Genomic DNA, 13282 nt, shown 5'->3' on the forward strand with positions numbered 1-13282 from the left:
TTTCACTATGTAAATATTAAATAACATCATTAAAAACTTTTAAAAGTGTTCACCTGTGATAATAGTATGTACGTGTTAGATTTTAATTTTATGTTTTTTTAAAAAAGAGGCAATATTTTTTCTAGTGCTGTATGGAAAACAGAAATAAATTTTGTACTAACAATAACTTGTTATAAATATATTTATGAAAAACTGATGTTTGCATGAAAGCTAAAAAGTAGTGTTGTTTCTTTTCAAGCCTGTGTCAAATTGTTCAGAAATCACTAAGAGAAATCTTCAAGACAGAGAGCTAAACACACAAAACACTTACCTCTAAAATTTCATGCAATGTTATCAGCTGTGCTCTTGGTTCTTTAATGTTTTTCTTTGAGAGAAATGTGAATACAAAGAATAAACATTTAAATTCTGCAAATGGCAGATATTAGACTATTTTTAAAATTAGTATTTCATAATGCAATGGTACAGGTATACTAAAACCCACTACTCACGAATGGCAAATTGAAAATAATTCTGAAAGTTAACAACCTTATTGTACTTAAAAATCAAGCTCATAAAAATGAAGTTCAAACAACTATCTATAATAAAAATTTTACAATCACTAGAAGATAGAACTTAAACTGTCCAAAAAAATATAACAGAGAAATTACACTACACATATTATATATAATCATATAAAACAAAGTTTAATGTTTAAATACCCCAACAAAAATTGCCCAAACAAAAGACATTCCAAAAATTTATATAATTCAAACATGGAACTTGCTTCCCAGGGAGTCTTATCCATCTCTATAGTTCTTAATACTTCCTCATGTTAAGTCCAATCACTAGTTCTTTTTCTTTGGAATGACACACAATAAATCTCATTCCAATTTTACTTAAGGTTCTTCAAATATGTGAAGACAGCTATTCCGGGCCTCAAATTTTCTCTTCTGCCTATTAACCATCATTTGTTTCTTCAATTACTTTTCATATGCCATAGATTTTAGGCCCCTCTATCTCTGGTTGCTCTCTGAATGTACTCTAATTTACATACATACATACATATATATATATATATTTAACCAGGTGTCGTGTGTCCACCAAACACAATAAAGAGACTCACTTCCATACTTGTAGATGCTAGAATTCTATTCATTATGTTTAAGATACATTAGGTTTGGGGCATCTAATTCACCCTGCTGATTTCTATCTGGGCATACTATCAACTAAAAGACTAAAGTGTTTTTCATATCTCTAGTTAAAATATGCCTACCCTATTCTTTTAATGTTTTCAGCCCAAGAAGATATTCTAGGTATCTCTACTGAACATCTATTTTATTTTGCCTAGTGACTGGCCAACTAAAAAATATGAACCTAGTTCTGTTATACAATGTATTTACTATCTAGCCCGCTCAGTTTCATATAATTTGGAAATTTTTTATGTATCTTTGAATTATAAAGTTCAGTATTATTGCTTGTGGAGATAAACAAGGAGAGTAAGGAATTATCATTTTATAACATGTATCAACAGTTCTTGTACTTTAAAAAGTGAGTTTTATTAATAAGACTATGATTCCTTAGGGAGCCCATGCAGACATCTTTTAATTAATGCTTTCTTTTCAGAACACTGTCAGTCTTCTCAAACTTGTTTGCCCCTGTTAGTGGAAAAGCTTGGCAGGTTAAAAAAAAAAGTTGAAGAAAAAAGGAGACTGGGATCTGCATATAAAATCAGTGACTTGTCACAGGATTAAGATTATTAAGAGGTAAGGAAATATGAACTTAATGAAATGATCAATAAAAGGCTGTCAACAATTTCAGAAATGAATAAGAATTATAACTAATAATGGCTAGAATGAGGGACACAGTCCATAATAAATGAAGAAAGGGAAAAATAAAGAGAACAAAGTTTGTAAGAAAACAAAAGCAGAAATATTTTTCCTTTCTCTAGCATTCTTTCAATCTACAAATACGAACTTAAAAGGCACTAGACTAGATACAATAGATAGCAGAGACACAAAGATGAATAAAAGACATCAAAGGCCTCACAGTGCATGGTGGTGGGTAGGTAAGATAAATGATAAATGAGAATTACAAAATCATGTGATCAGTGCCAGGAAAGAGATGCCTATATTTCATACAACGTTTCACACAAAAGATGATTCTTTGAGCTATCTTAAATAGGAATTTTATGGACTTCCAGGAAGATGATGCAGTGGGGAGGACTGAGTTCACACCTTCTCAGTGGGACAAGACAGGGGATGGAGAGAAAATGACCAGGACTGCAGTCCCAGGGGATAGGGTGGGGTAAGTAATTGTGGAGGGGTTTGGTGGTTCCTGGGAAGCAAAGAAGTGGGGAAATCGGGACTGCGAGAGCAGGGTAGGTTAGATCGGCAGTGATCCCAGCCAGGAGTGGATGAAAGCACGTGGGGAGGTGTGGATGGGAGGGAGGGAGGTTCCCTCCAATCCAGCCTGCCCCAGCTGGTGGGAAACTTTCCTGAGTGGCTTCACAGCTGACAGTGCCCATGGGGAGTCCAGAAGTGGGCCCAGCCTTCTGCCAGGAAGAGCTAGGCCTCTGGACACTGGGAGGGGGTGCCCAGACAGGCACCATGAATAGCTGGCCCATTGGATAAGATGTGTGGTGGATTCGCCAGGTGCTAGGTGCTACAGGTTGGCCGCTTCCCCAGGCGCTGTTGTCCACTCCGTCATTCTGTGTCAGTTCCAGCTGTCCCGCTGCTGTGGGTCAGGAGTAGCACTCTGTTGAGCATGCTGGCTTCCTAGCTGGCACCATTCCCCGAGGTGACCAGCCGGCTACATGGTGGCAGGTTGAAAACACTGGATCACTCCCTTCATGGAAGGGGCAGCGATTTGTTCTAACGGGAACAGACACATACTCTGGATATGGGTTTGCTCTCCCTACACACAATGCTTCTGCCAAAACTACCATACATGGGCTTACAGAATGCCTTATCCATTGTCATGGCATTCCACATAGCATTGCTTCTCACCAAGGAACACACTTCACAGCAAATGAAGTGCGGGAATGGGCACATGCTCATGGAATTCTCTGGTCTTACCATCTTCCCCATCATGCAGAAACAGCTGGATTCATAGAATGGTGGAATGGCCTTTTGAAAACTCAATTACAGTGTCAACTAGGTGGCAATACCTTGAAAGGCTGGGGTAATGTTCCCCAGGAAGCTGTATGGTGCTGTTTCTCCTACAGCCAGGATCCACGGGTCCAGGAACCAAGGGGTAGAAATGGGAGTGGTACCATTCACTATTACCCCTAGTGATCCACTAGGAAAATTTTTGTTTCCTGTCCCTGTGACCCTGAGCTCTGCTGGTCTACAGGTTTTAGTTCCAAAAGGGAGAGTGCTTCCACAAGGAAAAACAGCAATGATTCCACTGAACTGGAATCTAAGGCTGTGAACTGGTCACTTTGTGTACTCATGCCCCTGGATCAACAAGCCATAAGAGGATTACTTTACTGGCTGGGGTGACTGACCCTGATTATCAGGGGGAAATAGGACTACAACTACACAATGGAGGTAAAGAACTGTTTTCCTGGAATACAGGAGATCCCCTAGGGCATCTTTTAGTACTACTATGCCCTGTGATTAAAATCAATGGAAAACTGCAACAACCCAATCCAGGCAGGATTACCAATGGCTCTGAAACTTCAAGAATGAAGGTTTGGGTCACCCCACCAGGCAAAGAACCATGGCCAGAGGAAGTGCTTGCTGAGGGTAAAGGGAACATGGAATGGGTAGTGGAAGAAAGCAGTAATCAATATGAACTATGACCACATGATCAGTTACAGAAATGAAGACTGTAATGCTGTTTTGTTCATTTTATAGTATTTAAGTTGTAAGATATCAAGTTTAAGAATGAATATTTCCCAAGGATTTGTACCCTATTCGGGGGAGATTTAATGCATTTCTGTTTGTATGTGAACAGTTGAGTATTGTTGGGTGAAGGAAAAAAAATGAATCTTTTATTGTTTTCTATTTAGAGATTAAGTATGGTTAAAGGTGATGTGTATAGCTGCCAAATTGACAAGGGGTGGACTATCATGGTCAGGTTCATGTGACAACTTGGGCAGGTGGTGGTGGCCTGTTTGTCTGGTTGGGCAAATGCTGGTCTGTCTGGTACTATGAGGACATTTCATAGAATTAACTCATGATCACATTGGCTACATCCAAAGCTGATTGCATTTGTAATCAGTCAAGAGGAGTGCAATGAGTGACATTTAATCTAATCACTGGAAGGCTTTGAAGGAGGATTCAGAAGAGACAAACTCTCTTCCTGATCTGGCCAGTGAGCCTCTCCTGTGGAGTTTGTTGAGATCTTTCATTGGAGTTATCAGCTTCACAGCCTGCCCTATGAATTTTGGACTGCATGTTCCTCAAATAAATTTTATATCTACAGATATTTCCTGCTGAATCTATTTCTCTAGAGAACCCTAGCTAATACATATGGCTACAATACAAAAAATGTATTTAATAAATCCCATTTTATTGAACAATAACATTGCTTCTAATTTTAATAAATACTATAATGTGATGAGGGAATATTTCTGTACATGTATCTAAGTGTGTATATATTTGAAACATATATAAACATACAAACATTTATCAAGAGTTTGCTTTTGAACCTACCTGAACTCATTTCAAATACATAGCTTCATGAATATTTGCTTTAAAACTTACCTTTTTCTTTGTAGCATTTTCATCAGGCAGAGGAAAATGGTCTTCTAGAAACTCACCCAAGGTAATCAAAAGTTTCTCCTTATATTCTTTTATACTAAGCATTTTAGTTTTGAGTCCATTAAAAATTCTAACATTAAAAAAAATAAGAGGTACATTTAGTTGATAAAATCCACATGAACATTCATAAAGTGGATCAAAAACTTTGTTCAATTTCATTTTTTCAAACCAAATAAATAGCTTTAAGAAAGTAATAGTTTTTATTTAACATGGAGATAAATTAAAAGTACAAACAAGTCAAGCCATTCATAAAAGGTCATGTACTAAGGATTGGTAAAAGTTAGTTGGGCAACATTCACAATTCCTAGTAGATGTTTACCTTCTTTTGAACTATGTATTTTATGTTATATTAAAAAGAAAATATTTTCTCCTATTTTAAAAACCTAGAATACAACATACCTTGCTTCAGAAAATGGTTCAACTTGATTTTTTAATTCATTGTGTACTATGTTAAGAGATTCCATTATCTGTTTTTGTTCATCCAACCACTGTTGTTCCCTTTAAACATGGAAAAATAAAACAAACAATAGCCAAATAAAACATTAACTGCCAATTTCAACACATATCAATGATTAATTATGATTATAATATAATTTACCTTTCCAAGTCTTTCTTCAATTTTTCATTCTTTGACTGAATAGTAGACAGCACCATTTTGAGATCATGTGTCAATTTTTGGAACTAGAACAAAATTATACAAATCAATTGTTGAGTACTTAATCCTATAAATAGTTTTAGGTCTGAATGACAGTAAATTTACATAGTGGTCTAGGACAGATACTTCAGTTCACAAATTAATAGTATAAAAGCCTAGTAGAAAGTTGTACAGCAGTTTAAATATTAAAATATAAGGGATTTTGAGCAATATATTTTTATTATATTCTGAAAGGCAAGCCAATGGTGAGTTTTCAGTAATCAGGTAGATATAGGTTCCCTTTTCTCAGAAGACTATACAAAAACAGACAAAAATGAAATTCAGTCATCCAGCAGACCTCTACTGATTAATCAATACCTGATTGACCACAAGGTATTGCTGAAAGGGGTGGGGATACAAATGTAGCCTCATAAGAAGGTAGCCTCATTTCTACTGGGGCTGACTTTGGAACATCTGGAAGAGGTGCTGGATTCTATTGCCACACAGGTGGTATCTTTGAACAGTTCTTGATTGACCAATAAAAAGCTGCTTGGTTTATGGTGCTTGTTCCAAGGAGATGGACAGCATTCTGTTTGGATGGCCACCTCCTTACAACTGACTGATGGAAAAACTGATTGAAGAAGGGAAGAATAAATCAACTCAGTGGACTGAATTGCATTCTGTTATCTAAAACAGGAGTAGATACAGGCATGAAGGACTTGTTTACATAACTCCATGAGTGTGTGCTCACATTAACATGAGAGGGACCAAGGCAGGGTCCCTACTCAATAGATTACTCAGTTTTTCTGGGGGACCCGGGGAAGTGGGGTAGGGGAAGATGCTGGTATGACTATATAATCTTACATGTATGGCCTCAACTTTCTTTTTCCCTAACTGATGTCCTTGACCAGGGCTGCAATTGTGGGTACTTGAAGCAGAGATGATATATAAGCAAGAAACTAAAAATATCTTTAAACTTTTGTGCCAGAATTCCTAAAGACAGGGTGGGATGGATTGTTTCTTTACACCATTTGGAAAAAATAAGAGTTGACAATAAATGCAGCCATATTACCTAATGGTTGAGATAGCAGACTGGTCTGTACTTATATAAACTTGTCCTACATGAATGGGGATGGAACGAGGAGGAGGCACTGCTAGACTGGATCCAGTAATCTGGATCAGCATAATGACTGAATCTAATCTCCCTTCCAAAAGCACAAAACTTTGAGTAAAAATCAATGACAAAGAGAACTGTAGGCATTTGGCAGCTGGGACAAGGTGAGAAAAATGAATTGAAAGAAGCCTGGAGCAGAGAACTAACTACACTAAGTCACACAGGAGAGCACTGGGAAGGGTGCGGGTAGGGTGAACTTGGATATCAAGGCAACAGTAAAATGGAGAATTCCCAAGGCCTCTAGCAAGCACAAGCCCAGGAAAAGAAGTAAGTTCCGTGGCACCATTAAGGGTCAGATAAAACAGATAGGACTCTCCACCTCAAATTTGCCTCAGGTTGATCTTAATAGGGGGCTAAGCTCTAAAGGAGACCACTAGCCAAAGCAGAGCCAATTTACAAACACTGTGAAGGCTGACTTTTGCTTTGGTTTATTTATTTCGATTAGCTCCTGGCATTCAAGAAAATCTATTGGCATATCATTTGCTGTATAAAAATGTAAGGAAATACAGATCAGGGACTAAATCTTAGAGCTAACACATTAAAATGCTAAATCGTAGTGTGCATCAAAAGATTACAAGACAAAGAAACAGGAAATTATGCCCTATCCAAAAGAACAAGCTAAAACTCCAGAAAACATCAATGAAGAGGATCAGACTTTTGAGTTACAGAACAAAGAATTTTTTAAAATTATACTCAGAATGTTCAAGGAGATAAAGAAAAACAGAAAAAGAACTAAAGTTTATAGGGGAAACAATGAATGAACAATATGGGAGTCTTTGAGAGTCTCCTCTGAACCAAACAGAAAACTGGAGTTGAAGACTCCAGTTGAATAACTGAAATGAAAAATTCCCTAGAGGGTTTCAATAGCAGATTGCTGTGAAAGAAGAATCTTAAAGACCAGAAAATTAAAATGATTCAGGCTCAGGAAGAGCATGAAAAAAAAAAAGAGTGGACAGAACCTAAGAGACCTATAGAATATCATAAGTGTACCAATATATGCATAATTGGAGTTCCAGAAGGAGAAGAAAGAAAGGAGCATAAGGACTATTCAAAGAAAAAATGGCAGAAAACTTCCCAAATATAAAAGATATGAATATGCACATTCAAGAAACACTAACCCCAAACAGAAGAAACAAAGAAGACAATACCCTGACACATAGTAATCAATATGTCCCAAAATATTGAAGGCTATTGAAAAAAGCAATGAGCTATGTACAAGGAAATCCCAATAAGCTAACTGTTAATTTATTGTCAGAAGCCATGAAGGCAAGAAGGTAGTTGTACAAAAAATTTAAGCGCTGAAGGAAAACAAATGTCAACTAATGAAATCACAACCAGCAATAATTTTTTTCAAAAATGAGTGATTAAGACATTCCCAGATAAACAGAAGCAAAGGGAGTTCATTATCATTTGACTTGCCAAATAAGCAATTTTGAAGGAAATTGTTCAGACTGAAAGGAAAAGACACTAGACAATGGATCAAAGTAGCATAAAGGAATAAAGACCTCCAGTAAAGGTACCCATATGGGTAATTATAAATGACAGTACTATTGGATTGTATTTTTTAGTATATAACTCCACTTCTTATTTCTTCCAAGGGCTAAAATGCAAATGAATATAATTCCAATTCAAAAAAAAAGCAAAGATAAATCTATGGTTTTAGATAAATAATGTATAGCTTAAACAAATACAAAAAAAAGGTAAAGGATGGAAGGGTAAAGGAGCTGCGTTCCAGTAGCCTTGATTCCTGAAGACAATTGTATAACAATAAAAGCTTAAAATGTGAACGTATGACTGTGAAAACCTTGTGGCTGATGCTCCTTTTATCCAGGGTATGGACAGATGAGTAAAAAACTATGGATAAAAATAAATAATAGGGGGAATAATGGGTAAAATTAATTGGGTAGATTGAAATACCAGTGTTCAATCAGAGGGAGGGCTAAGGGATATGGGACATACGAATTTTTTCTTTGTACTTCTTTTTCTGGAGTGTTGCAAATGTTCTAAAAATGATCAAGACAACTATGTGATGATATCGTGAGCCACTGATTGTACATCATGTATAGATTGCATGTGTGTGGAGATTTGTCAATAAAAACATTTTTTTAAAAAACATTCTTATAGACTTAGGATGTTAAATTGTAACCTCATGGAAGCTGAGTTTGAATCTGCTGTGGACAGAAAAGCCATGTCTTATAATCCTCATTCAATATTGTAGTATGGGAGCTTTTTGATTGTTCCAATGGAGATCTGACCCACCCAGTTGTGGGTGGTAACTTTTGATTAGATGGTTTTCATGGAGATGTGTCTCCACCCATTCAAGGTGGGTTTGCTTACTGGACTCTTTAAGAAGGAACCATTTTGGAAAAGGCTCTAGAGCCCATGCAGCTAGAGACCAGACATGAAGAAGAAAAATACTCCCAAGGCAGGATCATGAAAAAGAAGCCTGCAGAAAAGGCTAGTAGATGTTGTCATCTGCCTTTCCAGTTGAAACCCTGAACTTCATGGGCCTTCTGTGAGTGAAGGCAATCTCCTGCTGGTACCTTAATTTGGATATTTTCATAGCCTTAGAACATATAAACTTGTAATTTAATAAATTTCCCTTTTTAAAAGCCATTCTGCTTCTGGCATATCGCATTCTCACAGCTTGCAAACAGAACAATAACCACAAACAATATATATGAAAATTAAAGACAAAAAGAAATGAAAAGGGATTCAAAATGGTACAATACAAAAATCAAATAAATATAAAAGTAAGCATTAATAGAAGGGTTAAGGGTAGGAAAAGGAGAAGACTACAAAGACAAAACAGCGGTACAAAGTCCTGCATTACATTATGCTTATTTTCTAGAAACCTACAACCTCCAGGTGGGTTACTAGGCCTGAAACCCAGAGAGGCCAGCCTCTCCAAAACATCAACTAGTTCTATTACCCATTCGATGTTATGGACACCCCTTTCCACCATGAAAAATTAGAAGGGAACTAGCCCAAATACGCCTAAAGACTGGGAGAACGATCAAAGGAGAAGATAGAGTTATAACAGAGAAGACAGAATTTAACAAAGAAACATAACTTCTGAATCATTGTATTGATATTCCTCTTAGTCTCCAATGTCTTGGAGCAGCTAGAAAGAAAAATCTAAAATTGTGAAACTATAACCCATACCAAACTCCGAAATCTGTTCAATAACTATTAATTACACTGTGCTTTGAAATCTATTACTTTTTTGTATATATTTTACTTTTCACAATTAAAAATAAAAAGTTTAAAAAATTAAAAAAGAAAGTCCTGCATTATTAGTTGTTATTTTAAGCATAAATGAACTGAACAGACATTGCCAGAATGGATAAAAAAAACATGAGCCAACCCTAAGCTATTTACAAGACACTCACCCTAAAATCAAAAACATAAGTAGGTTGGAATTAAAATATGAAAAAAAAAAAAAAGCACGATGCAGCTCTCAAAAGAGAGTTGGGGTAGCTATACTAACATCCAACAAAATAGAGGAAGAAGATATTTATACACAAATAAAACGGTCAATTCAACAAGAAAGCAGAACAATTAACAATATATACACACCTAACAGCAGAGACCAACATATACAAAGCAAATATTGACAGATTTGAAGGGAAAAAAATAGATGGTTTTACAGTAATATTAGAAGACATTAATAAACCACTCTAAATAATGGATAGAACATTTGGAGAGAAGATCAATAAGGAAACAGAAGACTTGAATGATACTCTAAACCAACTACATACAGACATAAACAGAACACTTTCCCAGGGAGCAGAATAACAAATTCTTCTCAAGTGCATATGGATCATTCCCCAGGATAGACTATTTGTGAGGCTACAAAAAAAAAGTCTAAATAAATTAGAAAATATTGAGATCATACAACATATCTTCTCTGACTACGATGGACTGAAGCTAGAATTCAGTAACAGAAGAAAAAATGGAAAATTCACAAATACCTGCAAATTAAACAATGTACTCTTTTTTTATTAATCAAAGAAAAAAAGAAATTAACACAACATTTAGAAATCATTCCATTCTACATATGCAATCAGTAATTCTTAACATTATCACACAGATACATGATCATCATTTCTTAGTACATTTGGATCGATTTAGGAAAAGAACTAGCAAAACAACAGAAAAAGATATAGAATGTTAATATAGAGAAAAAAATAAAAATAATACTAAAAAAAAGACACAAGCAAACAAACAAACAGACAAACAAAAAAAAAACCTATAGCTCAGATGCAGCTTTATTCAGCGTTTTAACATGATTACTTTACTATTAGGTATTACTGCGCTGTCCATTTTTGAGTTTTTGTATCTAGTCCTGTAGCAGTCTGTATCCCTTCAATTCCAATTACCCATTATCTTACCCTGTTTCGAAGTCCTGTTGGTCTCTGTTACCAATGACATATTCCAAATTTATTCTCGAATGTCGGTTCACATCAGTAGGACCATACGGTATTTGTCCTTTAGTTTTTGGCTAGACTCACTCAGCATAATGTTCTCTAGGTCCATCCATGTTATTACATGCTTCATAAGTTTATTCTGTCTTAAAGCTGCATAATATTACATCGTATGTATATACCACAGTTTGTTTAGCCACTCGTCTGTTGATGGACATTTTGGCTGTTTCCATCTTTTGCAATTGTAAATAACGCTGCTATAAACATTGGTGTGCAAATGTCCGTTTGTGTCTTTGCCCTTAAGTCCTTTGAGTAGATACCTAGCAATGGTATTGCTGGGTCGTATGGCAATTCCATATTCAGTTTTTTGAGGAACCGTCAAACTGCCTTCCACAGTGGTTGCACCATTTGACATTCCCACCAAAAGTGGATAAGTGTGCATCCTCTTTCTCCACATCCTCTCCAGCACTTCTCATGTTTTGTTTTGTTGATAGTGGCCATTCTGGTGGGTGTGAGATGATATCTCATTGTGGTTTTGATTTGCATTTCTCTAATGGCCAGGGACATTGAGCATCTCTTCATGTGCCTTTTGGCCATTTGTATTTCCTCTTCTGAGAGGTGTCTGTTCAAGTCTTTTTCCCATTTTGTAATTGGGTTGGCTGTCCTTTTGCTGTTGAGTTGGACAATATCTTTATAAATACTGGATACTAGACCTTTATCTGATATGTCGTTTCCAAATATTGTCTCCCATTGTGTAAGCTGTCCTTCTACTTTCTTGATGAAGTTCTTTGATGCACAAAAGTGTTTAATTTTGAGGAGCTCCCATTTATTTATTTCTTTCTTCAGTGCTCTTCCTTTAGGTTTAAGGTCCATAAAACTGTCTCCAAATGTAAGTTTCATAAGATATCTCCCAACATTTTCCTCTAACTGTTTTATGGTCTTAGACCTAATGTTTAGATCTTTGATTCATTTTGAGTTAACTTTTGTATAGGGTGTGAGATACGGGTCTTCTTTCATTCTTTTGCATATGGATATCCAGTTCTCTAGGCACCATTTATTGAAGAGACTGTTCTGTCCCAGGTGAGTTGGCTTGACTGCCTTATCAAAGATTAAACGTCCATAGATGAGAGGGTCTATATCTGAGCACTCTATTCGATTCCATTGGTAGATTTATCTATCTTTATGCCAATACCATGCTGTTTTGACCACTGTGGCTTCATAATATGCCTTAAAGTCAGGCAGCGTGAGACCTCCAGCTTCGTTTTTTTTCCTCAAGATATTTTTAGCAATTCGGGGCACCCTGTCCTTCCAGATAAATTTGCTTATGGGTTTTTCTGTTTCTGAAAAATAAGTTGTTGGGATTTTGATTGGTATTGCATTGAATCTGTAAATCAATTTAGGTAGGATTAACATCTTAACTATATTTAGTCTTCCAATCCATGAACACGGTATGCCCTTCCATCTATTTAGGTCTTCTGTGATTTCTTTTAACAGTTTTTTGTAGTTTTCTTTATATAGGTTTTTTGTCTCTTTAGTTAAATTTATTCCTAGGTATTTTATTCTTTTAGTTGCAATTTTAAATGGAATTCGTTTCTTGATTTCCCCCTCAGCTTGTTCATTACTAGTGTATAGAAATGCTACAGATTTTTGAATGCTGATCTTGTAACCTGCTACTTTGCTGTACTCATTTATTAGCTCTAGTAGTTTTGTTGTGGATTTTCCAGCTTTTCGACGTATAGTATCATATCGTCTGCAAATAGTGATAGTTTTACTTCTTCCTTTCCAATTCTGATGCCTTGTATTTCTTTTTCTTGTCTAATTGCTCTGGCTAGAACCTCCAACACGATGTTGAATAATAGTCGTGATAATGGACATCCTTGTCCTGTTCCTGATCTTAGGGGGAAAGTTTTCAATTTTTCCCCATTGAGGATGATATTAGCTATGGGTTTTTTATACATTCCCTCTATCATTTTAAGGAAGTTCCCTTGTATTCCTATCTTTTGAACTGTTGTCAATAGGAAAGGATGTTGAATCTTGTGAAATGCCTTCTCTGCATCAATTGAGATGATCATGTGATTTTTCTACTTTATTGTTGATATGGTGTATTACATTAATTGATTTTCTTATGTTGAACCATCCTTGCATACCTGGGATGAATCCTACTTGGTCATGATGTATAATTCTTTTAATGTGCTGTTGGATTCAATTTGCTAGAATTTTGCTGATGATTTTTGCATCTATATTCATTAGAGAGATTGGTCTGCAGTTTTCTTTTTTTGTAATATCTTTGCCTGGTTTTGGT

General features: G+C 36.0%; 1 protein-coding gene across 5 annotated transcripts in view; it reads right to left on the reverse strand.

Annotated features, from left to right (window-relative positions):
* CENPK (centromere protein K) overlaps nt 1-13282 on the reverse strand; it is a 161451-nt gene that overhangs the window by 92090 nt on the left and 56079 nt on the right. For 4 of the 5 annotated variants that reach the window (XM_077117313.1, XM_077117311.1, XM_077117310.1 and 1 more), the window contains exons 6-9: nt 5344-5426; nt 5145-5243; nt 4689-4815; nt 311-364 (exon numbers count right to left, since the gene is read on the reverse strand). In XM_077117313.1, the coding sequence (XP_076973428.1) occupies nt 311-364; nt 4689-4815; nt 5145-5243; nt 5344-5426 (363 nt within the window). Of the gene's footprint in view, nt 1-309; nt 365-4688; nt 4816-5144; nt 5244-5343; nt 5427-13282 lie in introns of all 5 variants that reach the window. The other variant, XM_077117314.1, reaches the window with a different exon arrangement.

Source organism: Tamandua tetradactyla, chromosome 9 (genome assembly GCF_023851605.1).
Source record: "Tamandua tetradactyla isolate mTamTet1 chromosome 9, mTamTet1.pri, whole genome shotgun sequence".
Classification (NCBI taxonomy): domain Eukaryota; kingdom Metazoa; phylum Chordata; class Mammalia; order Pilosa; family Myrmecophagidae; genus Tamandua; species Tamandua tetradactyla.